Genomic DNA, 27,200 nt, shown 5'->3' on the forward strand with positions numbered 1-27,200 from the left:
TTTGCATATACAGTGGTGCCCCGCAAGACGAATGCCTCGCAAGACGGAAAACCCGCTAGACGAAAGGGTTTTCCGTTTTGGAGGTGCTTCGCAAAACGAATTTCCTATGTGCTTGCTTCGCAAGACGAAAATGTCTTGCAAGTTCCTGCGGGGGTTTTTTCCTCCCCCCCCCTTTTTCCCAAGCCGCTAAACCGCTTAACAGCTGATGCTAAGCCGCTTATCAGCTGATCTTTAAGCCGCTTAACAGCTGATGCTAAGCCGCTTATCAGCTGATCTTTAAGCCGCTTAACAGCTGATGCTAAGCCGCTTATCAGCTGATCTTTAAGCCGGCTAAGCCGCTAATACTGTAGCGCTAAGCCGCTAAACCTCTAATGGGCTTGCTTCGCAAGACGAAAAAACCCGCAAGACGAAGAGACTAGCGGAACGGATTCTTTTCGTCTTGCGAGGCACCACTGTAATAAAAACATAAACAGGAGTAAGAAGCTGCAATGGTTCTTATTCAAAATATTGGAGAAGACATAATAGTGTGTCCCCTAAAGTCAGGAGTAGGGAACTTCAGACCAAAGGGCCAAATGTGGCCTTCTAGACCTCTCCGTATGACTCTTGGGACTCTGCTCAGGCACCACACACCTCACCAGGCCATATCTCTTACTGCTTCTGCTCTGTGCCCTCATTGAGTGCTTTGTTCTGGCTGGAATATGTCATTGAACTGTGATAATAATACCTCTTGCTTGTGGGGATGGAGATTTCAGAAATATGGGTGGGTGTCAAAAACCTTTGACTTTTGGATGGGTAAAATATAGCCTACCAGCCAATAATTTGATGCTTTCCCTTATCATAATGCATCAAGCAGCCCTGGAAAACATTTATATTAAAGGGTGAGATATAAATTCATAAGAAGGATGTGATTTTATTTCATTATTGGTGCAACAACTGTGGAGTTCCCTCAGCGAGAAAGTTCACCTGGTCAAGATATTTTTTCCTTCTCCCAGTCATTCTTTGAAATATACTCGGAGTCCTGTAGTGATTTCATGCTCTTTATTGCAGCTTGTAAAACAGTGATTTGAATTGCCCCCCAAACCTCGGGCTTTTATATACATTATTTACACAATGAGTCCCGTCTGATTGGCTGATTCTGCTTCCCTCTTGGAGCCTGATTGGTCTTTTCCTGCAGGCCAATCAGTTGTTGCATTCTAGGATCCTATTTGCCTATTGTTCTAGGATCCAAGTTTAGTACATAACATTTTTATTTATTAATTTAGATTTGGCAGAAAGGAAAATATATTTTGAAGACTGTTACCATAATTTCTTCTGAAGTTGTGGTGAATTTCTGGAAAGTGGGTTGGGGTTATTATTATTATTATTATTATTATTATTATTATTATTATTATTATTTTCCAGCTGGCAATGCATTGAGTTTGAGATCATTGAGAATGTCTTGAAGAAGAACCATATCTTGGTGCAGGGATGGGCAATCTGTAGACTTCCAGATGTTGTTGAACTGCAGCATGCATCATCCCTCACCACTGGTCATAGTTTGTGGGACTGATGGGAGATGAAGTCCAGCAATGTCAGTTATATACAGAGGAGTACCACATGCTTTCTGTCCTTCCTGCAGGAGTCCTTTCACGCCAGTTGCCATACAGTGCCCTACAGTGTAGCAACTTTTCACTTCCATATAATATGTGGGTTTTATTTTGAATTGCAGCCCTTGATATAAAAATGATGACTTAAAGGGCGGGGAGAGATGATTTGGTGTGAAAAGACATCCCAGAAGGTGGAGAGTTTGTTCTTACAGTAACTAATTATTGTTTTGTGTTTCTCCTTCCTTTTCTCAATAGCACAAGTCCAGCTCACAAGTACTACCTAGCCATGGACCCAGTGTCAGAATCCCTTTACTTGTCAGATACAAATACCAGAAGAGTTTACAAGGTGAAATCTCTCAGTGAAACCAAGGATTTGACCAAAAACTATGAGGTAGTGGCAGGAAAAGGTGACCAGTGCCTTCCATTTGACCAAAGTCACTGTGGAGATGGAGGACGGGCTTCCGAAGCATCACTTCACAGCCCCCGAGGTAGGAGAATGACAGAAGCTGAAAGAGTTGTCCTTGACTGCAGCATTTAAAACAGGGTTATTGTTGGGCTCTCCCTCCCATAAGCCCCAGCCAACTTGTAGGTTCCTCATCTCTGAGAAACTTCCTTTCATTATGTGAAGCTCCTGGATGAAATGAGCCCTCGACAGCTGAGTGCAAGAAGTTACGTTAAGCTTTTTTTTTTTCATATCTCAGCACCTTCAGTGCAAAGAATAATATATTTCATGTGTTTCAACTTGTCTGTTACAACCATTGCCAAGTTAGACCATTGAGTTTTGTTTTGCTCTGTGCACATTCCCTCAAAAGATAGTGAGACTTCTGAGTGTGCAGCAAGGATGGGAAATTATAATTTTTTATTATTACTTATGAAATTTGTATTCTTCCCTATACCTGCAGGTCTCGGGGCAGTTTCACAACATAAAATCACAATATAAAATGACAAAATAATAATAAAAACAAAAACAGGAAAAACTCAATAATCCCCTCCCCAATAAACCCCAACACATTTTAAAAGGGCAGTGGATGTCAATCAGCCAAAGGCCTGGTTTTTGCTTGGCGCAAAATGATGGAGCCACTACAGAAAAGTCTCATTCTCATGTTGCCACCTTCCAGTCCTCTCAATGAAGAGCCACATGAAGAAGGCTTTCAGAAGATGATATCAGGGTAGGTTCATATGGGGAGGAAAGTGGTCCTTGAAGACCACTCCCCCAGTTTCCATTTCCCATGACCATGGGTTGTGCTGGCGAGGAGTTAGAGGAGTTAGAGTCCCGCAACATCTGGAGGGCCACAGATTTGTCCCACATTTATTTCAACTATTCTCCATCAATTAATGAGAAAAGAAATGGCATTTGAAAATAATCAAAAGGAATGTAATTTTTTCAGTGATATTTCTGTGGATGGCATGCTGGGAGCACTGGCAGAGGAAGGGGGGTGCAGTAGGTGCGGCTCACCTCGGGTGTCATCTCTGAGGGGGGGTGAGATCGCCCCCCCTGTCCCCCTGGGACGCTCGCCCTGCCTATGTGGGTGACTAGCTCCAACCTGGGTGCACAGCATGTGCGCCGCTCCGGGTGTCGGAGCAGCTAGCTCCGCCTCTGGCTGGGAGGTTGTTGTGCTTAATCTTGTTTTTGATAAGGTGTCTGGGAAGTGTTTGTAAGTGTTTCTACAAATAATCTCATCCATGGCCTGCACTCTGCAGTCTTCCCAGGTGCCTGTGATTCAATTCTGTACCCATATGCTTGATGCATCAAAGACATACTGGATTTTTTATGAGTAAAACCTAGCCAATCATTTTAACAGGCATTATAAAGGTGTTCAGTTGCATAGGATGGTGGAGCTCATTAATGCACAGTGTGGGTAGTTTGGAATAGAAAGTACCCAGCAACTCATGGGAAGGTGCTTAAAACCTTGCAAGACTGAGGTCTAATGTAGTTGCTTCTGGCTTATTAGCCTTCTAGTGTACAGCAAATGCCTAATTAATAGCTGCGAGGGAAGGTTTGGTCCCGCCATCCAGCTCTGAAGTAATAAAGGAAAACTGTACATCAGTAGAAATTTGAAATTAACGGAGAGACAGTATAATGTCCATGACACATAAGAACCCTCATTTTAAAACCAGCTAGTAAGAGATTGCAATTATAGTCACTTTAATACATTTCTAATGATGGAAAATAAGTGTGAAATAAGCACAAATAAATGTTAATAATCAGGCCAGCAATTAATGCAGGAAATCAACTCTAAAGGAAGGTAAAATATATGGATGTAGATACTTTTTTCAAGAAAATGAGAATCAATGTATCACTGCTGACTGAAATTGATTATATCTAATTAAAAGACAATTATCTGCTCCGTCTTACTTACTTGCTTGGTGAAAATTTCTAACATGGAGGTTTCAGAATTGCCTGTGCAATTTCCAAAAACAATACTGTCATCATCTAAGTTACCTTGTAACCCTGAGCAACAAATCAGATAGTTATAATGATTTCCCCCAAGTAGCCTTGGACATTTGCAATATTTCAATAATGGAAAAATAAATATGTGGGCCTGTTTACTATTTGAATGGGATACGGTCCAAAAAATTCTCCATGAAACAGTGACAAGCAATAACCTTTGCTCATCTATGTAGACTGTGTAATAAAATCCTTTACTAAAAACAAAACCCTTAAGGAAAGGTCTTGATAAAATCCAGACTACATGGAGTTGTTCACAAAGGAATAGGTGGGATTGCTGCCCTGTTCTGAACAGAGATACACACCCTTGTAGGGACCAGGTGCATTACTCAGCTGTCCTGCTATGTTCCTGCTCTACACAACAAGCCACTTCATCTAACACTGTCAATGCCTGCTAATGGAGGACAGATACCTTACCACTGTCATCCATGCTTCGTAGATGATTTTAATGCAGTGTGCATGGGGCTGTCTTTGAAAATAATCTGGTAGATTCCACTAGTGCAGAACAAGACAGCCCCCCTCCTCTTAACAGGAGTAGACCAACATTAGCGTATATCATCCAATTCTTAGTTGTTGCACTGGCTGCCAGTTCATTTTGGGACACAATTCAAAGTGCTGGTTCCTCAAAACTATATAGAATGTTGTTATCGATTGGTTTCCCCACCCAGGTGATCCATGAACGCATTGGCAAAGGTTAACATTTACAAAAGTATTTAGAGGATCAAGCCAGTCATCATAATTGCATATTGTTTGTGAACCTTGTAATTTCAGTTTCTCACTAAGCATATGTATTTCCACCAAACAGGTTTTAAATGGCATATTTTCATGTTCTGCCTAGGTAATTCAAGTGCATGCAAAGTCATATTAGTTCTGTTTGGTCTTATGCTTCTTGTGTTCTTAGAGCAATAGTAACTTTTTATTTTTTTAAAAAAATAAGAGATTGCACACCTTTAAACTCCAAATCAGTTACCTCTTATTTTAATTCTGTACCATGGCAGTCTATAAATAAGTAATTGCATAAAATTGCTTTAGTAATTCCCCAATGGTAGCTTTAATTGAAAGAGTCAAAGATATTTAGAATGGGTGGCATGCAAATTGTTAGAAATTGTTATGTGTTAGAACCATAAAATTAACCAATTGGATCCACTTTTTTTCTATTTAAAAGTTTTATGAGAAACTGCAAATTCTTTCTGAATACAACTGGCATGTTTTCTTTTTAACAGACGTCTCTGGAAGTTTATGAAGTTTTCTTGGGGAATTTTATTTTTTGCAAGTTGAATTAGAAATGTAAAATAACTAAAGTTATTTCAAGCAAAATAGCTAAAGTTAATTCAGCTACAGTTGAATCAGAAATGTCATATTACTAAAATAGTACAAAAGAACCCCCTCCTTCTGAAAGGGAACTTTCCAAGAGGGAAAAGACATCAGGAAAAAATGAATGCAAATTCTCTAGCTACAGATTATGCCCATCAACTGCATATGTATGAATTCTTCCATTTACATATCTGTTTTCAAGATGTGTTGGAGGTTTATGGCTTCCTTATTGCATGATTGACAGTTCTATAGATAGTCTTTGCAGAGGTAAGCTCAGTGAGGCTTACTCCCACATAAGTGTGTACAGGATTACAAACCTAAGCTAGTTTCTCTCATGCAGAAAATGTGATGTCTTTGTCTAAGAGGCACATAGATGCACCCTGAGGCTTCTTCTATATGTGATAAGGGACAGGATCATCCACTAAAAACTGGTGTGATGTAGTGGTTAGTGTTGGGAATCCCCACTCAGCTGTGAAGTTTATTGGGTACCTTTGTGCCAATCACTCTCTCTCTCAGCCTAACCTACCTCACAGGATTGTTGTGAAGACAGAATGTGGAGAACCATGTGTGCCACCTTGGGGAAAAGAAGAAGAAGAAGAGTTTGGGTTTGATATCCCGCCTTTCACTCCCCTTCAGGAGTCTCAAAGCGGCTAACATTCTCCTTTCCCTTCCTCCCCCACAACAAACACTCTGTGAGGTGAGTGGGGCTGAGAGACTTCAGAGAAGTGTGACTGGCCCAAGGTCACCCAGCAGCTGCATGTGGAGGAGCGGAGACGTGAACCCAGTTCCCCAGATTACGAGACTACCGCTCTTAACCACTACACCACACTGGCTCTCAAAAAGGAGGGATATAAAGGCAATAATAAATAAATACCAGTTGTTGGGGTCAAACAACAGGGCAGTATGATTCAAGAAGGCTTGGAGTGCTAACGGAGTTGTTTTTTCTCTAAGAAGATCCCAGGTTCAGATCTGGGCACAGCTATAACATTGTGATTTGTTTATTTATTCCATATAATTTATATACTCCTATTTCCCTCCCAGAACTACAATTCCCACAATGATTTAAGAATAAATCTCTCTTCACATTCTAAGAAGAATGTGTTCAAAAAGAAAGAGAAGACTGAGAACAGCTCTTGCTGTATGTTCTTCATAACTTATCAGTCCATTGGTCCATCTAGTTTAGCCTTGTCTGCTCCAAGGAGCAGCAAATGTGGTGCTCTTCATATATACCCATAGTTGGACTACAACTCCCATGATTCTTGGCCATTAACCATACTGGTTGGACTGATAGGAACTGTAGTACAAAATAAATAAATCTAGAGGGCACCATTTTGGGTACCCCTAGTTTATGATCACTGATTGCAGCTCTCTGGGGTTTCAGACAGGAGTCTCTCCCAGCCATGCCTGGAAATGCCAAGGATTAGAACCAAACTAGATGTAACATTGATGGGGTTTTAAGTGATTTAAGATTTTTGTTTTTAATTCAAATAGCTGCCATGGAAAAGAGGAAACAGGATTAAGACTGTGATATGCCAGGATATGGGTTAATCCTTTCTCTTCTTCCACCATGGCCCTAATGATGCTCACACCTGGAAATTCATTCATTTATTTATGATTACGCTTATATTTCACCTTTCCCCCAATGAGGTCAAGGAAGCATACATGGTTTGCCTCCCCCACCCCCGCCTTTATCTTCACAACAACCTGGAGAGGTAGGTTAGGCTAAGAGATAGTGATGCAGAAAACTCACCCTCTGAGCTTCATGTCTGAATGGTGATTTGAACCCAAGAGTCTAACTGTTTTAGTTCCGGGTGGGCTTACTCACAATTACCATCTTGCCTCGTTTAACCCTCATAATAGGGGAGGAGCAATATTGATTACCATGTCAATGGTATAAATTGTAACAGTTCCACTAGTGCGTGAGAACACAAAAGGGGGGGGGGGACAACACTGTAGATAGCTTTAGGCTGCAATCTATAAAACAATTGAACAGTTGGGTCTGTTCTATTGACTCGAATGGTGCAATGTTAGCTTTAGGCAACCGTGCTACATTAAGTAGCTTATAGATTGTAGCCACATTTCTAAACCTTAAAATACCACCAGACATAACACCAATATGTGCTTTCCTTCCACGTTTTCCTTATGTTAATATGAAGCTGGCAGCTGTTTTGCCGTAAGTAAACCATTAGATGTTTACATACGGCAGATGCGAAGAGTTTGCAAGCTTGGGTAGAGAGGGAGGTAGGGAAGACACCATAGCACAACCTTCACCAACCCTAGAGAGAAGGGCTGTAGCTCAGTCGCAGAGCATCTGTTATACATGCGGCAGGTCCCTATATTAAATTCCTGGCATCTCGAGCTAGAACTGGAAATGTCCTCTGTCTGAAACCCTGCTGAGCGATTGCCAACCAGTGTAGACAGCACATCGAACTATATAGGCTAACTCAATATAAATCAGCTTCTTACTTTTCCTCCGGATGTTTTGAGCACTGGCTGGGGTTGAAGTTCAAAAACATTTGGAGGGCACCAGGTTGGCAAAAGCAAGTGGACAGACGTCTTCCCCTACCCTAACCCCCCAAAATCACTACACCAATATGTTCAGAGAAACATTCTCCATCTGTGGATAGGTGTTTACTTTTGTTTAAGAGTTCAGTATTTCAAAAATATGTTTAATCGCTTGTTTCCTTCTCATGGATCCATTAATTTCTTCTTTTTAAATCACTTGACTGTAATTGCTTATTCCAAACTACTTTGAGGCCCTCTGGTTGAGAACGAGTCCCAGATCTGCTAAGCAAATGAGTAAAGCTAGTTTAAACTTTTGTTTATAACCCATCACATGCAGGCATTAACTGAGTCTGTAGAGATAACGTAGAGAGCTGCCTTATGCTGGATCAGACCATTAGTTCATCTGGTTCTGGACTGTCTACTATGACAGGCAGTGCTGTTTTTCTAGACAAAGAGGTGTTGGAACTCACCATGAACACCCCCCTCATTCTCTTATAGTGGCAATGGCACCCACCTAAGAGGTGATGGGACTGAGTTCCAGTGAGTTCCAGCTGGAAACAAAGCCCTGGTGAAAGGCACTGGATAGCCATGGTTTCTGGCAAGAGCCTTTCCCACTTCCACCTGGAGATGCTAAGGATTGAACCTGAGACCACCTGCATGTCATGAAGCTGCCAATGTCAACATACACTATGTAGCCAAATCCAAGCACAATCAACAGACAGAACTAGAAAACATAATTAAGGGTGGGGAAACTACAGGGGAACCCCCAAAGTAGGTCAATGGTGACTTGAGCATGCTTAGTGCCAATGAAATGCTAACTGACTGCCAGAGGGCAGGAAACTAATGGGGGGGTGGAACATAGTATCCTGAATTACTACAGACTGAATGACTGCAATGCCCTCTGTGTGGGCATTGGTCCAGAAGTTGCAGCTAGTGCAAAAGGTAGCAGCTTTTTTTTTTTTATAAGATATTTATTGAGATTTTCCAAATGTTACAATATAAAAATGAAAAAAAGGGGGGGGGAGAAAAAAAGAAAAAGTACAAAATGCAAAATAAAAATGATTAAAAACCACTCAATTTTTCCATTACTTATTTTTCCTTAGCTTGTTTCCCGGACCTCCTCATACCTCCCTTTTTTGTATTCCAGTTCAATTTGTTGGTTCAGCAAATCCTTACCCTCTTTGTTTATCCTAATCTTTGGTCTTAAAATAGTAACGTTAGATTTTTACCTATTAACAACCCATTTTTCATATTCCCTTAAAGCATTACAGCTGGAAACCACTTAATTTCTATCCAACATCATTCTAACATTCATTAATTTTACAATATTTCTGTAGATAGTCTTTGAATTTCTTCCAATCTTCTTCCACCGACTCTTCTCCCTGGTCTCGGATTCTGCCAGTCATTTCTGCCAGTTCCACATAGTCCATCAGCTTCATCTGCCATTCTTCCAGAGTGGGTAGATCTTGTGTCTTCCAATACTTTGCAATGAGTATTCTTGCTGCTGTTGTGGCATACATAAAAAAAGTTCTGACCTTCTTTGGCACCAATTGGCCGACTATGCCTAGGAGAAAGGCCTATGGTTTCTTCAAGAAGGTATATTTAAATACCTTTTTCAATTCATTATATATCATCTCCCAGAAAGCCTTAATCCTTGGGCACGTCCACCAAAGGTGAAAGAATGTACCTTCAGTTTCTTTACATTTCCAGCATTTATTATCGGGCAAATGATAAATTTTTGCAAGCTTGACTGGGGTCATGTACCACCTGTATATCATTTTCATAATATTCTCTCTTAAGGCATTACATGCCGTAAACTTCATACCTGTGGTCCATACTGTTCCCAGGCAGCCATCATTATGTTATGTCCAACATCTTGTGCCCATTTAATCATAGCAGATTTCACCGTTTCATCCTGAGTATTCCATTTCAACAGCAAGTTATACATTTTTGACAAAATCTTAGTTTTGGGTTCTAACAGTTCTGTTTCTAATTTTGATTTTTCCACCTGGAAGCCAATTTTCTTGTCCAAATTGTATGCCTCCATTATCTGATAATAATGAAGCCAGTCTCGCACTTTGTTTTTTAATTTCTCAAAGCTCTGCAATTTCAGTCTATCTCCATCTTGTTCCAGAATTTCCCAATATTTCGGCCATTTGGCCTCCATATTGAGCTTTTTCAGAGCTTTTGCTTCCATCGGTGACAACCACCTTGGGGTTTTATTTTCCAATAAGTCCTTGTATCTTATCCAGACATTAAACAATGCTTTCCTGACAATATGGTTTTTAAATGCTTTATGTGCTTTGACCTTATCATACCACAGATATGCATGCCATCCAAATACATTGTTAAAACCTTCTAGATCCAAAATGTCAGTGTTTTCAAGAAGCAAACATTCTTTCAACCAGCAAAAAGCTGCTGATTCATAGTAAAGTTTAAAGTCTGGCAGGGCAAATCCACCTCTTTCCTTTGCATCTGTTAATATTTTAAATTTTATTCTAGGCTTCTTGCCCTGCCAGAAAAATCTAGAAATATCTCTCTGCCACCTCTTGAAACAGTCCATTTTGTCCACAATTTGCAATGTTTGAAACAAAAACAACATTCTAGGCAATACATTCATTTTTACCGCAGCAATACGGCCCAGCAGTGAAAGCTTCAAATTTGACCAAATTTCTAAATCTTTTTTCACTTCAGCCCAGCATTTTTCATAGTTGTCTTTAAATAAATTCCCATTTTTTGCTGTCATGTTAATCCCCAAGTATTTAACTTTCTTAACCACTGTTAAACCTGTCTCATTCTGAAACCTCTCTCTCTCCATTGGTGTTAAATTTTTCTCTAGAACCTTGGTCTTTAACTTATTCAATTTAAATCCTGCAACTTGACCAAATTCTTGAATCAGTTCTAAAACTCTTTTGGTACTAGATTCTGGCTCCTGTATCGTCAATACTAAGTCATCTGCAAATGCTCTCAATTTGTACTGTTTGGCTCCGACCTGTATACCTTTAACCAACCGGTCCCTTCTAATCATATTCAGCAGAACCTCCAGGACCGATATAAAAAGCAATGGGGAAATTGGGCAGCCTTGTCTTGTCCCTTTTTCTATCCTAAATTCTTCCGTCACCACATTATTTACAATTAGTTTAGCCTTTTGTTCTGAATAAATTGCACTTATACCGTTTTCAAAACCTTGGCCTACCCCCATCCCCTGTAGGTTCTTCTTCATAAAACTCCAAGAGATATTATCAAAAGCTTTCTCCGCGTCCACAAATATCAAAACTGCTTTAGTATTTATGTTCACTTCTAGTTTTTCCAAAATATCAATTATATTCCTCAAATTATCGGACAAGTGTCTTCCCGGGAGAAAGCTCGCTTGGTCTTTATGAATCTCTTCCATCAATACTTTTTTCAATCTCTTGGCCAAAATGTCTGCAAAAATTTTGTAATCCACATTAAGTAACAATATGGGGCGGTAGTTCTTAAGCTGAGTCTTTTCAGTCTCTGTCTTCGGTATAAGTGTAATGTACGCCTCTTTCCATGACTCTGGTGCCCTTTTCCCTTCCAATATTTCATTGCAGACTTCCTTTAAAGGTTGTAATAACCACTCTTTCAAAGATCTATAATATCTAGAAGTCAGCCCATCCGGTCCTGGAGATTTGCCTAATTGCATGTTTTGAATGGCACCTTCTACTTCCTGTTCAGATATTTTATACATTAGTTTACTTTCTTGGGAGATTTTTTGTAGTCCATTTGTCTTCAGAAATCGGTCTATGTCCATTTCTTTCTGTGGCCCTTGTGTATAGTTGTTTAAAATACCTCTGGAAACAGTTTCTAATCTCAGTTGGGTTGTGTATATTCTTTCCTTCCACTTCTAAATTTGTAATAGTGTTTAATTTTTGTCTTTTTTTCATTTGCCAGGCCAAATTTCCCACATTTGTTAGCAGATTCAAATGTTTTTTGTCTCATTTGTTTGATTTTCCATTCTATTTCCTGGTTCATCATTTCCATATATTGTACTTGATATAACTTTATTTCTCTCAAAATCTCCTGCGACTTTGGTTTTGCTCTCAATTTCTTTTCACTTTCTTTTATTTTCCCCAAAATTTTATCTTTCTTCTCATTTTGACTTCTCTTCTTTATTGCATTCTGTTGTATCAGAAACCCTCTCATGACAGCTTTGCTTGCGTCCCAGATTACTCTTTTTTCTACATTAGTATTCATATTTATTTCAAAATAGTCTCTCAAGGTTTTTTGGGCCTTTTTATACACTTCTTCATCTCTGAATAAGGTGTCATTCATCCTCCATCTGTAGGAGCCAGTTGATATTAGTTTCAACTCCATCCTTACAGCATTATGGTCGGAGCAGGTTTTTGGGCAGATTTCCACTTTCTTTATCTTTGGTGCCATTCCTCTAGTTACCCATATTTGGTCAATTCTAGTCCATGTCATCTTGGCTTCAGAAAAGAAGGTTCCCTCTCTTCCCAAGGGGTTCTTTGTTCTCCAAGTATCAACTAAGTCCAAATTATCTGTCATCTCGAAGAATGTTTTCGGTAGTCTACCATCCTTAGTAACTACCTGTCTTTGTGCCTTATCCATGTTTGTAGATACTACTCCATTCATATCCCCCATCAAAATCAGATTGTAATCCAAATAGTCCATTAAGGTCTCATGCAACTTTTTAAAGAATTCAGATTTCCCCTCATTCGGTGCATAAATTCCTACTATCAAAAATTTCTCTCTTTGAACTTGAATTTCAATTGCCAGAAATCTTCCTTGGTCGTCTTTAAAAATAAATTTCGGTGATAGTCTCTCCTTTGCATATATCACAACTCCTCTTTTTTTAACTTTGTCAGATGAAATAAACTCCTGTCCCAATCTCTTGTTAATCAGTAGTTTCCTGTGTAACCTTGTTACATGTGTTTCTTGTAGACAAATCAAGTCCAATTGTTCCTTTTTTAGTAAATGAAAAACACTTTTTCTCTTCCGAAGAGAGTTTAGACCATTACAATTCCAACTTAACAGTTGCAAAGCCATGATGGGGTTACTTCGCTTTACCCCCAACTGCACCAAGTGTCTGTTCTTGTTCTGTCAGTGGTGTCACTTTCTCTGGACCGTGCAATCCAAAAGATAGGTTTGCTATATCTAGTATTCCTTTTTCCAGTGCTTTTGGCTCTTCTCCAGATTCCACTTCTTTCTGTAGATCTTCTCCGTGATCCTTCAAAAACCTATCCTTGTCATTGACTGATCTTATTTTTATCTTTCTTCCTTTATATTTAAAGGACAGGCCTTGAGGGAATTCCCACCTAAAGATAATTCTGTTACTTCTCAACAGGGCAACCAGATCTCCGTAATTAAGCCTTAAATCCAAAAGATGTTTTGGAATATCCTTAAATATCTCCACACTTGAGTCGTAAATTTCTAGAGTCTTTTGGTAATGCAGATTCAAGATTTTGTCTCTCTCCTCTTTTGTTCGAAGGGTGATCAAGCAGTCTCTCACCTTGTTCTTCCTTCCTCCTCTTCCAAGTCTAAATGCACTCACTATCTTAAATTCTTCCTTCCCCAAATCCTGTTGCCAGAAATCTGCAAATTCCTGCGTAAGAAAATCAGCCAAATTATCTTTCTCATGTTCTGGTACAGCCCTGATTCTTAAATTTCTTTGTTTCTCCTTCAATTCAATCATAGACAACGTCAAACCGTGGTCCTCCAATTGCCTATATATCGGTGTTATCTTCTCTTGAGTAGCAATTGCTATATCTTTTGCTTCTTCAGCTATCTTTCGGGTCGAAGCAGATTCCTGTAGTAATTTTTCAATAGATTCTGTGTTGGTATTCACCTTCTGTCCCAAATTATTAATGCTTGTAGTATTTTGGTCAATTTTAACTGATGCTTCGGCTACTTGTTTATTTGTTTCAGCTACTTGTTTAGCTAAATTTTCCAAAGATTCATTAATTTTACCAAATGCCTGAGCCAAAACGTCTTCGGACGACATAACTTTTGGTTTAGCTTGTGGAGGTGCAGCCCCGGTATTCCAGATGGTCCAGAAGGACCAGATGTTGAAGCCCTTCGCTGCAACGCAGTATCTGTCCGATAGGGTCTGCCAGACCTAGTAGTTTTTTCCTGTGTCAACTCTAACTTTCCTCTTCCATCTGCCATAACACTCTCATGAGAGTCCAAGGTCGATCCCACAGCTGGAATTTGTTTTGAAATGGAAAATTCCTCTAGCCCAGTTGTTATTGTGGCAATGTCAAGCCTCCTCTAGGGGGACACAGTAACAGCCAAGGCTTGCAACTTTAAGAAAAGAAAATATCCTTATAAGTCCCCCAATTCACATAAAAACAACAGTTTCAGTTGCACTTAATCAGTTACTTTAAAGCCAGGAAAAGTTCAGAAACACTGTATCTCTTTTGCAGAGTTAGCTGTCAAAAGTCCTCTGCTTACCGATAGGCTTTCCACAGAGCGGCATTTCTTATTTCGGGGCAGTCCGTTCCCAGGTTTTAGGCGGTGGATTTTAGCTCTTTCCCCCCTTTTTTTTGCAGATAAAATACAGTTCAAACCTTTCCCCCCTCCTCTCCTGCAATCCGGAGGGGAGATCACTTTCCTGATGTTGAGATTTAAATCTTTTTTCAAACGTCTTTCGGAGTTTCCGCTTACAGTCTCTTTGCTTTGATCTATTTACAAGAAAGGAAGGCAGACTTCCTGTTTATACCTTCCCGCTTCGGTGCCGAATTAACTTGTTTTTCCCTTTAAATCCAATTTAATCCTACTCATGGGTAGTTGCTTTCAAAGTCAGATTGTCTCAGGAAAAAGTCAGCGCTCTCCGATAACGGCTATGCGGCTTCACTCCGCGGAAGAAGCAGTCGACTCTCAGCACCGCGCTGCTCACCCCGTCTCGCTCCGGAGCCCTTAAAAGGGTCCCTTCGCAGTTTGGGGGGCGCAAAAGGTGCCCGCCGAGTCCCCACGTTCACAGGCTTCACCCGCCTGTGATTTTTAAAGGGTCCCCGCTTCGCCGCAGCGGTCAGACCCGATCCTGCGGAGCTGGTCCCTCAGAAACTCAGAGGGAGTCCGCCATTACCGATGGCGCCAACCCAGAAGTCCAAAAGGTAGCAGCTTTATTGCTCACTGGGGCAGAATATTGTCATCATGTTATGCTGCTGCTGAAAGAATTACACTGCCTACCAGTTAGCTACCAGGCTAAGTTCAAGGTACAGATATTGGTGTAAAAAGCCCTATTTGGCTTGGGACCAGGATTCCTAAAAGATCATCTAAACCATGGGTTGGCAAACTAAGGCCCAGGGGCCAGATCCGGCCCAATTGCCTTCTAAATCCGGCCCGCAGACGGTTTGGGAATCAGCGTGTTTTTACATGAGTAGAATGTGTCCTTTTATTTAAAATGCATCTCTGGGTTATTTGTGGGGCCTGCCTGGTGTTTTTACATGAGTAGAATGTGTGCTTTTATTTAAAATGCATCTCTGGGTTATTTGTGGGGCATAGGAATTCGTTCATTCCCCCCCCCCCACAAAAAAAAGGTCTGAGGGACAGTGGACCGGCCCCCTACTGGAAAAGTTTGCTGACCCCTGAACCTTTCTGTACTTGGCTGATTACTGAGCTCTGCAGAAGAGGACCTCCTGCAGATATCATCTCATCAGGAGGTCTGTTCCATACAATGCAGGCATCAGGCTTCCAGGGCTCAGCCACACTTTAAATTCACCCATATTTTGATTGTAGTATGTACTGATTAATTTCCCTGAGTCCAATACCTTGTTTAGTTGTTCTGCGACTGTGCCTTGTGAAGATCAGATCTTATCCACTGAATTGGATCTTGTCAGATATGCGGATTTTCCTTAATTGAGCTTCAATTCTGTGGATAAGATTGGGTTTTTGCAAGGCACAACTGCGGAACAAGATTGTTTATATTGTTAAATCACTTTGGGGTGTTTCATGGGAAGTGAAATCGATCCATCAATTAGTAAATGGGCATGACTGTCTGGCCAGAGTCTGAACAGAAATCCTCCACACTGCCAACATTTTGCTGCAGATCTCACTTGGTTTTACTACCTTTGGGCATTGAGTACTTTTAATACTCAAGAAAAAGGATTTTGAACAAAGACTACTATCTAATAGAGCAATAATTTTAAGTTCATCCTTTTCATATACTTTTGGCTATATAAAAATGGCCAGTGTAGATCTTCATATTGAGTTAATCTTACCTTACCTAAGCTCAGACAAGCCTTTATGGCTATCTGCTTTCAGACTATGCTATTGGCATGATTGATTGCCAATATCCTCAGACTCAGTATAGATGCCTTTGTGGAACTGCTGAGATACGTTACATATTGTTTTTTCTTTGTACTTGGAACACCACTTTAAGTTTCTGGATATCTTTTTATTGTGGTTATACGCCAAAAGGTATAAGCTAAGAGATACTGTTATCTATTGTTAGATAGTGCCTTTTGTGGCCGGTGGTGTGTGTGACTTATAAGTTGTCTCCTTTTGCACGGTTGCAAAGATCCATGCAAAGGTGCTTTCAAGGATAGCTATAAATTGTCATGGTGATTCCCTGATTTCATTATAATTTTATTAATCATTCAATTTTTATTGCTTGTTTTTCTTGCCCCTTGTTCCATTGTTTAACCTTTATCTTTGATTCTGCCTTTCATTTACAGTTTAATATACAATTTTATAGTTTTTTCAGTATAGTTAAACAATCAATCTGTGAGTGCTTAGAAAAAGATGCTGTGATTACTAATTTTGGGTCTGCGGACCACAATAAAGGGGTGTGTGTGTGTGTTCACTAAGACCCAGCATGGGATTCTCAAAGACAAGTCATGCCAGAGGATTGTAGAGAACACCACAAACACAGATTAAAGTAGAGTGTGCACAGAATGATTCAGAATAAAACATCAACTCAAAATACAATACAGTACAAAGATATAAGGCAAATCTAGAGTTCTGTTCGTACACCTATCACTTGTCACCTTAGATGGGCAATAATGGATTCTATCATATGGTGCTATCAACTTCTTTGTCTGTGAGAAAGTTGCTTGGTAGTTACATGTCTCCCTACCTTGCTGTCATAGTCTTTTTTAAAAACCATCATGCCATAAACAGAATGTCATAAACATAATGTCATTTGTGCCTTTATGTGTTTTAAAGTTCCTCGGCCCTCTTTAAACACTTCTGATGTCTGATTCAATATCCTTTCATTGTCTATTTTAATGGAGTTTGGAGAAAATGATTGCCAGATCTTTTATAGATTTCCAGCCCATGAGAAGTTTATTGATCCATTCACCATCCCCATAATGCCACTCCCCATTTCTCAATAAAATGTCAATCCATCAGTTGTTGCTTGTTATACTCCACATTTGCTTGAATCACTCCCATGGGCACTACTATCTTTTCTCCTATGTACATTTTTTTGTGTGATGACTTCCTCTGTTTTGATATATGAAAAATTTTCTTTGTACTCTATGCATGAGATGACAGACAAAGCAGGCCCAGTGCCCAGTTTATTTCTGCTCCTGTCCATCAAGGAAACAAACATTGGGATTTATCTTTCTATGGTATAATATCTATGTCAGGAACAGGGAACCCATAGTACTCCAGATGTTGTTGAACTTCAATTCCTATGAACCCTAGCTAGCATGGCCGATGGTGAGAGATTATGCGAGTTAGAGTTCAACAGGTCCTCCATCCCAGATCTTTGCCAAGGTTTGGACCTTTCTGATTTCTTACAGGCTAACACCACCTTGAATATACCACTTTTTATTGCACCCTCTGAAACATCAATCTTTAAACCAGCTCTCAGGAAGGCAGGAATCCTTTTTCGCATCCTGAGTGGCTTATCATTTTTCTGCAGAACTTGTGTGCATTATTGTTTCTTTTCTAGCCCTCCTTTGGCCTTCCACTACATCCCTTGCTGCAGTCTCAATTGTCATTCCATTTTTTTGCATTATGGAAGGGGGGCTTCCTTCAGTTTTGAAGTGTCCTCCATATACTTTTTACTGTGAAGTCCACATCCACATTTTTTGTCTGTTTGTGCATCGTTAACCCAATCTGTGCAATGCAATCCCATGCATGTTTGCTCAGAACTTAAATGAAAGTGTGCAGAGCAAATATGGGGAACCAATGGCTATCTAGATGGTGCTGGACTTTAGCTCCCATCTGCCCTAGCGAACATGGTTGGTGGCAAGGGATGATAGGAGCTGTAGTCTCACAATATCTGGAGGGCCACAGGTTCCCCCATTTCCAGAATATAGCTTAAAGTCACATTCCAAAAGCTCTGTGTGTGTGTGTGTGTGTGTGTGTGTGTGTATTTTATTCTATAAAAAACATTGCAGTCACTGAAGAAACATGCTTTCAAGGTGGACCTGCTTGCAGAACCTGAATCCTTCTACTATACCTACAGGCTTTGGTAGTAGATTTCTGCATCACAGGAACTAAATAAAATTTAGAATATAGAGATTATAAGGAACTATAATGATAATTATGCTTCTACATGTGAAAAGAGCCATTGCTGCATGCAGAAGGTTCTGTGTTCAGTCTCTGACAACACCAGGTAGAGCTGGGGAAAACCTCTTATCAGAAATTCTGGAAAGCTGCTATGGGTCAGTATATACAGCACTGAATGAGATGGATTAATGGTCTGACTCAGTATAAGTCAGTTTCCTTTGCTCCTCTGGTCCTACCCATCTGTTTAAGGTAGTTTGATGTTTGCTGGCTTAATCTTTCTGCCCTGTCTTCAACATACTGCTCACCACCACTGTATCTTTTTTCTCACTACTGCAAATACAAATAATAAACAGGTTTTTACAGTCTTTAAAATAGTTTGTAGCTGTATTTGTAAGCTAGTTCAAGCTGTAAGAGAGGCAACATAGAAATATTTAAGTAGATAGGTAGATTGATATATGAAATATTGTTTATTATCATCATCTGGGAAATTCAGTTTAAATCCAACTACTGATTTTCAGGCTGGAGTTTGTGTTTTCATAAACCTCATTGCTTTGAGCTATTTCTTCATTCTTTTTGAGAGTAAAGCATGTTCACAAAAGTGCAGAATAATCACTGTGCTTTCAGAGGGGTTTTTTCCAGATGGTTTCATGAATTTGAACACACATAAAAAGACAAATAAAATGGGGGGATATTATCAAATCAAACCAGAAAAAGCCAGTAGAATGAAACAAAGCCAGCATTTATAGCAGAACTGGGGAAACCTATGCTCTCCAGGTGTTTTTTGTTGAACCACATCTCCCATAATCCCTGGCCATTGGCTGGGGCTAATGAGAGTCCAACAGCAGCTGGAGAGCCACTGGCTCCCCGACCACTGATTTATAGTTCTGGTCCCTGGTAGTTTTCCTGCTTAATCTCCTTTCCTCTTCCCCAATAGGTATTACTGTAGATAAGCACGGCTTCATCTACTTTGTTGATGGCACCATGATTCGGAAGATTGATGGAAATGATGTGATCACAACATTAATAGGCTCAAATGGTCTCACGTCAACCCAGCCACTGAGCTGTGATGCTGGAATGGACATCACTCAGGTAGACACTAATCATTTTTATATGTTGCAGCTGTTCCACATGGAAACAAATTTCCTTTGGTCTGCTGAAATTACATGTGTTAAGGACAGCATTTGAATAAGCATGGCGGTTTTAATCAACTTTCTCTAGGTTGTGCAGCAGCAGCCTGTAAAACTTACTTTGAGATCATCAGAATAATGGAATTGTGGGCTCATCCGGCCTTCTGCCTGTCTTGCCGCTTTCCCATGAGAAAACTCAATCTTTACTGCTGAATCGCAGCAAACGTCAATTGGATTTTCCATGGATTGACATATGTTCCGATTCAGTGCTAAAGAGTTTGTTTCCCCAAGGAAAGCAGTGGGGCAAATGGAAAACTACTTAGACCCATGCTTTCTAGGCACAGGGCAAGCGGGGCAAGTGTGGACAAAACCTAAGGTGAACAAATAAGATTTTGCTTTTGTATGTGTCTGCAATTGTTTATGTATTTATTTACTTATGGCTCATAGAATACAATGCTGTGTTAAAAATGGTGTATTTGCAAAAATCTGTTTCAAGATTGCCTCTAGTGTGACACTGCTATCCACTGTCTCAGAACATCTGGCATGCACACATAGAGATAATACTCTTAATGAAGGATACTGCCTTGCTATTAGATGGAGGGAAATAACTCTTAAATCTCAAGAGTTGTAGCCCTTTGGAGCTGTTCATTTCCTCTTGGGCTTTGAGAGATCCAAAATGCATCCACATCCCCCCCCCCCCCGTTTATGTTTAAAAACCAAATAAACTCAGGCGCACTAAACAGCCTCTTAATAAATGAAACTTTATAGAAACATTACAGAAAGCATAATGGTCAGTCAGCTGTTGCCATTGAATAAAAGGAATGGCTAGAGCCGTGCTATTGCATGGTAGATATGAAGTATTTAAACTAGCAGAGTTAATGAGACCCTCGTGTGGCATTAAAATGGCCTTTTTATTTTAAGACAAATAGTCAGCTCAGGTTTGCAGCCCAGCTAACTGTGCCGAAAAGCCAAACTAAACGTTACAGCGGCAGCCCACACTTTGGAACGCAGTTTACGCCCAGCAGCTATAAATTGGCAGGGAAGGGAGCGGGATCCAAGCAGAGAAAGAAGAGGTAGGAGTATAGGGAACTGCCTTAAAGCAAGTCAAGCCATTATTTATTAATTATTTCAACTCGCAATTAATTCCAGATGGCTGCAGCTGCAACACTAAAAGCCCAGTTTTTAGGGCAAATTAAGCACATCAATAGGGTAAGCAGTTATTTCAGGAGTGACACATATAAGGAGTGCAGTTGCTGGGCAAGGACATGTGGAGTGAGGTGGTCCTTTAGGTAATCTGGTCCCAGCTTGCTATGGGCTTTAAATGCTAAAAATAAGACATTGAACAGCACCCAGGAGCATCATGGCAGGCAGTGCAGCCCCCTCAACTTAGTCCATCTAGTACCTTTACCTTATATTTTTAGCAAGGTTACACCGAGGTTGGGGCACCTCCAACCATTGGGCCAAAATAGGCCCACCAGGAGTCTTAATTGGGCCCACAAGACTTCTTTCCTCAGCCAAAACAATCTGCCTAACACCGTTTTTGTAGGCCAAATTAGGATTCCTAGTGGGCTTAATTTGTGTGTGGCAGTAAAGCTACAGCTGCAAAGGAACAATCAGAAGCTTTAGAACACACTCCCAGTTATTGTTGTGCAAGCGAGACTTACATTTGCCACCTTTTATATTTGGCACCAGATGCAAGTCCCCCTGGTATTGGTTCCACTCAGGAGCTCCCGAGCTGAGCTGCTGAGTAGCTGGTCTCTGTTGAAAGCAATGCTTTCATTTAAATTCAGCGCTGACTGCAAGCCCATCTTTTGGCAGGGGTATTTGCTGTTATGGCTTGAATACAACACTTAATGCTTGCTCCTGATTCTTCCTTTGGTGTTGAATCACTGACATCATAAGCAGCTTGAAATGTTAAAATGTTCCATCTCATTTGACATCCGTTCCATGTGAAATTGACATGGGCTGAATTTAAACCAGTTCACAATGGCGTAGTGCCAGATTTTGAAGTGCAGGGAGCTCATCAGGATAGTCCCTGGAGATTATGATGATTAAGATTTCTTACCCGCATTTCATCCCAGGGAGAGGTACAACAATTAAAATATGAGATATTAAAATTAGATAAAACGAATTACAATCTGAAGGAATGGCTAGACAAAATATGGGACATGGAAACAACTGTAGAGGGGCAAGGGCCTTCAGTCTCAGCAACTGATCCATGGGACAAGGGTCCCTGTACTTATTGGGCCTGACACACTGCCAAGCTTGTGCAGATCCTGTTCTTGCTGAAAAAAAGAGTTAACTCCAACATGCACAATGTGATTCACTGCTGGCTTGCTCCTGTCAATAGAGCTCAAGCTCTGTTATCTCCAGCAATGACCCAGATGGCCTTATAAAGTGGGCATTTGCAAATTCCAAAACACACCAATTCAGCAACTACCAACTAGTGAAAGAAGAGAACATGGGCCATACTAGTTACTGTAATGACTTTCTTTATTGTGTGTGAAACATATCTTGATACTTTGTGCTTCATTGGCAGACATAACAAAGGTTGTTATGGGGGATTCTGACAGACCCCACCCCCATAGTGCAGTTTCCAAGCCATTCACTGCCCTGGTTGCCTCTAGTGGGTCAACGTCCTTCTTGAAATGGAATGCCCAGTATTGGACAAAGCGCTTCCACTGTGGCCTACTAGCACAGAACAGAATTGAATTGTTGCTTCATATGGTCTGGTAACAGGGCCTTTTTTCAGCAGGAACTTGAAAAATAGAACTGTTTGGAGATGATGTTTCTGATAATATAGCTTAAGAATGTGTTCACTTTTTAAATAGTCACAGCACACTACTGATTCATGTTCAGCTTTCTATCCTCTGGGACACCTATATCCTTTTCCACATGAACTGCGTTTTTAATGGAGACTTTTGCCTTGGCATTAGTCCAGCAGGTGCTAGTTGTTGTCATAACTTTTCAAACTTACTGAAGCAACTTTAATTGCTATGGAATGCATGCAATCAGACTCACATTTTGCTTGTGTATGATTTAAAAATATCTGACATGCTGATGTACGAGAAGAAAAGTTTAATCAGTGTTAATTTGCAATCCAGTCAAATTATTCTGTCACCCAGTGGGAAGCTCTGATCAAAGAGGTGTGTGGCCTAGGCTACAGGTTGTTTGGAAATGGTAACATTCAACAGATTTTTGTTCTTTTATAGCTTGGATGGGGAACCTGTGGCTCTCCCAGGGTTGCTGGACAACAACGCCGTCATCCCTGATCACTGGTCATGCTGGCTCGGGCAGATGGGAGATGGGAGTCTAGCAACATCTGGAGGACCACAGCTTTCCCATCTGTGATTTATTGTTCTGATCTCTGTTAGTTTCCCCAAGAGAACCAGACTCTTACCTGCCTGTCAAATAAATTGATTCATTTCTGCACTAAATAATGAGCTGCTGATAAACTGTTAGCCTTGCTCCATCTTTAATGTTCATGTTATAATGTTTAGTGTGTACCCTTCAACTAAGAACATTGGTTTTAAACAAATTGTCAGAAGAATATTTTTCATTTCCATTTGCTTCCCCAGCTGGGTCCCACCTCCCTCTTCCCTTCCACAAAGCCCTGGCAATTTCAAATGCTCCTTAAGCTCTTACATTTGACTTGCAAACAATTATTGCAGTTTTTTTATCTGGTGCTGTTACAAAACAATCAGTTTTAGGACAAGGATATTTATTTATTTATTTATTTATTTATTTATAACTAAAACTGTCTTTTTTCAGAGAGCAGACTCGAGCCACCATGAAGTCTAATAGCTTTACTATGGCATAGGTTTTCATGATAGAGAATGATTAAAAAAACAGGATTAATTTTTTTTTAATCACAGCAACAATTTTGCCCACCCACCATCCCAAAATCTATTGACATTTTTTTCCTCCTGGAAGGAAAATTATTTAACACATGACATTTGTGTCAATAAAGAATAAAACTTAGTAGAGGATTTATCCTGATGGAACAGTGAAGCAGATCTTATCACCCAATCCTTTAGGTATCCCTAGCTGTGACACAGTGTGTAATCAATTGCGAAAGATAAACCTGTATCCTCTGCGTCTCAAGCAACAAGCGCAGTGAGCTCAGCCTCCTAAGTTGCATTTCCTTGCTGTCCTTCCACCAGCAGGTGAAGAATTTTGTATTCTAGCAGGCTTTTTTTAAAAGCAGAGGGCCCTTAATAGTGTTTTGTGTTTTTAAAAACTATCTGCATTTTAATAGATATGTTTTTATATTGCACTAATTCCATAGATAGTTTGATTGTTATTTTTATATGGCTTTAGCTAGGTGTGTTTTAGCTGTAATTTTTGTGCGCTGCCTTAGGTCCTGGTTCTGGGGGAAAGGTGGAATAGAAATAAACTAAAATTTCCGTTTCTTGAATAAGTTTGCAGGCAGATGAGAGCCACCTAAAGGTGAGCCAATGCTACTACCTGTCTGGCAGGTCAAGTGTTATTTGGATTCCACACAGATAAACCATTCCCAGTGTTAAGTTGTGGGCGAACATATCAGACGACACAGCGATTCTTCCAAAGCAGCTCTTTATTTGTAAGCTGGAACAGAACTCACTGAGGAGCTCAGTCAGCCTGCTTATATAGAGCTCCAGAACAATGTAACTGTTGCCATTTTCTAAAACTATCCAATCACTGAACGTCACTTTCGATCCTTCATTTGCATACAAACTATCCAATCACTGAACATCACTTTCGATCCTTCATTTGCATAACTATCTACAGTATACCCCTGCTGGCCCAGGGTGAGAACTTCAGTACATAACACCCAGTAATACCCCCTTCCCATTCTCCTTCTGCCCAACCAGTATATTCGGGTACATTTACATTAATACTAAGGTAGGGGTTCATTGATAGAGGTACCCCTACATTAGGGAAGCCTCGAGTGTGTTCAGCGCATGTTGTACATAGGTTGTACATAGGTTGTATACATATTTTGACAGCTGGGTGGGGCCACCTAGCTGTCAATCAGCTGATCTCACTATGGTGGCAAGTGGCAAGGCAAGCTGTGCTTTGAGTGTCAAGCCCCAGTTTTGGTAGATATCAGCTGCACTACTAATTGTTGCTTGCATCAAGCCCCTACAAAGGAAGATGTGCATAGACATTTTTCCTTTGCAGGAGTGGCTCAAGTGTTGTCAGCTTGAATTCAGGTCAGCATTGCAAAGGATCTAGTCTACAAGATCTTGCTATAATTACTGATTTTTTTACCATGCAGTGCAACAGAAGAAATCACCAAAGTCAAGAGACGTTGTGTCAGGGAACTGACATCGGAGCGAGAGGCGAAGGGGAGGCTCCTAGATGATGCTGGCGAAGGACCCAGCAGCAGGGGGAGAAACAGCTCAGTAGAGGGGGAAGCAAATCAGCACAACACCAGGGATAAAGGGGGGCAGATGGGGGAATCGGAGAGAGGGCTCCAGGACTCTTCACTGGACCTCAGTGAGGAGGGCACAGGTCCTCCGCTACCCACGCCCTCCCTGCGCAGAAGACTCCCGCGCAGTGAGAGGAGGAGGAGACTGGGTGTCAAACAACTTTTATGTTGGAAGAGGTTCAAGAAACGCCCACTGACGGATTCTGCCAGCGACTGAGGCAGCCACGATGAGAAAGGGCTGTGCAGTCAGAAAGGTTTAACAAGGCAAATTAGCCTAGAGAGGCACCAGTTTACGCACGAGTAACTCATACCCATTACACGTTGTGTGTGTTTTTTATTCAAAGGAAGAAGCAGGAATGCATTTGGGAGTACATTCCCAATTCTTCTTCATTTTAGCCAAGGCTTGAAGATTCCTGTACCTGATGTTAAAGATGAACTCAGGTGCAGGAAAAGTAAGTGTGTTTTGCCCCAAACCGCCTGGCAGGCTAGCCTCTGGAGTTCCCAGAAGGTTGAGGTTTCCTACTTCTTCATTAAATGTTGTTAGGAAAAGGACGACTTTTTTCAGCCAGAACTTGCCGGAACTCAGTTCCAGCATCTCTCGGGTGGACCATTCTAAGAGAACAAGGGAAGCATTTGTGGTGAGTTGCGGCACCTCTTTTTCTATAAAAATGGCATTGGGGAGGACAGTACATGAGGCTGTTATTTTTAGTGACAACCACACATCTGGAGTAATGTTTCCTTCTAGACTTCACTGTGGCAATGGAGACGAGCCACAGCTCTACACTAAAGTGGATGCTCTGTATACAAAAAAATAAATAAAAATCCCAGATTCAATCCCAGGCCTCTCTAGGCAGGGTTTCAGAAAGGCTCCTGCCTGCAACCGTGGAGTGCTACTGTAAGTCACTGTTGTCAGTACAGATGTAGAGCAATTGTTCTGACCTGGTATATGACAGTTCCCAATGCTCCGTTGAATTTGCAATCTTAGTTCTTTGCCCCAACCTAAAAGCTTACTTGCCAGCACAGCTTTTATTATCAGACCATTAGTGTAATAATCAACAGAAATCATTTTCATGGTTGTCTAAATAAAGGGTCGCCGTTGTAAGAGAGCAGGAAATAAAGCTAGAACACGGTTCCTAAAATGGGAACATGCTATACCAGTTGCTGATCGATTCCTCTAAAGCCATTTTCAAAAAACAAACAAACACATGCTACTGTTGTTCAAGCCTTCCAATTGCTTTATGGTAAGCCAAGGGGAGGTTTTAAGCTCTCCATATGCTGCCAGAACAAAACTTACAGTGCTAAAAACTTTCAAAAGGCTGTTTTGTTCAGGGGGAAGAGGGGGAACTCAGTGCTCCCATCCTTAATTATTTCTACATCTGAAAACATTCCTTGCTTTTATGTATGGGTCTGAATTATGGATGCTTGTGATTGATTGATTGATTGATTTCTGTACCACTTAATATATTAAAAAATATTGTGAAGTGGTGTGCAGAAAACTGAAGCAGCAGACAACTTAAACAAGTATTACAAAAACTACACAGTTAAATATAAAAAAATGTTGCATTGACACAGTGTTACTAATATATATAAATAAATATCAGTTCATTTTCCTTCTGACACATCCCCCCTTTCAGCCTCTGAGTTCTCACCCAGGGTTCAAACACACTCTCAGTTCACACACAAAAGTCTCACAACAAGAAGAATTCCTGCAAACAGCAGACATCACCCTAGTCTGCCACTCTAGACTTGCTTTTTATCATCATTTATTTAAACTGTCTAAAATATGTAGGTGACAGCTACCTGAGGAAATTTGTTATTAGCTTTTGTGTTGCCAGGCTTATGAACCTCCTAGGAAGAAATAGTTGTTCCCACTTATTGCTATATTAGTAGAAGAAACTGACCCAGGTAAACTCACTACTTAAACTCTTCAGGTAATTAAAAACTGTGATTTTGTTTTTCACTCGTATTGATCTGTCTCATGTAGTACTGTACTGAAAATCCACCCACTCACCTCAGGTTGTTGTTGTTTTACAGTTCTGCATTAATTAATGATAAAAGATATTGTATTTGAATCTTACTAAAGAGACAGAGAGATGTGTGAAATTATTGTGGGTGGAGTGCAGAGTTTATGCCATGGTTATTTACTTTTGAGGTAGTTGTGGATATTTGTGAGTGTCCTTTCTTGATTCTACAAATTATTTCACCGGTGGGTCTGCAGTCTTTAGAATTCCTGCATTCCCACACTTCAACTAAAAGCCAGGGGGAGACATTGTGAGGTGACCTCTCCCATGGAGCTATCTTCAGAGCAGGAAGCGTGGATAGCTGGGAAGGCTGCAGAGTGCTGAAGAAATATTAGCCAG

The 27,200-nt window shown here is 40.6% G+C and overlaps 1 protein-coding gene across 12 annotated transcripts in view; it reads left to right on the forward strand.

Moving 5' to 3' along the window:
• TENM1 (teneurin transmembrane protein 1) overlaps positions 1-27,200 on the forward strand; it is a 410,060-nt gene that overhangs the window by 319,383 nt on the left and 63,477 nt on the right. For all 12 annotated transcript variants that reach the window (XM_080991224.1, XM_080991234.1, XM_080991231.1 and 9 more), the window contains 2 exons: positions 1,842-2,074; positions 19,235-19,389. In XM_080991224.1, the coding sequence (XP_080847350.1) occupies positions 1,842-2,074; positions 19,235-19,389 (388 nt within the window). The remainder of the gene's footprint in view (positions 1-1,841; positions 2,075-19,234; positions 19,390-27,200) is intronic.

This window comes from Podarcis pityusensis, assembly GCF_964106645.2.
Source record: "Podarcis pityusensis genome assembly, chromosome: Z".
NCBI lineage: Eukaryota > Metazoa > Chordata > Lepidosauria > Squamata > Lacertidae > Podarcis > Podarcis pityusensis.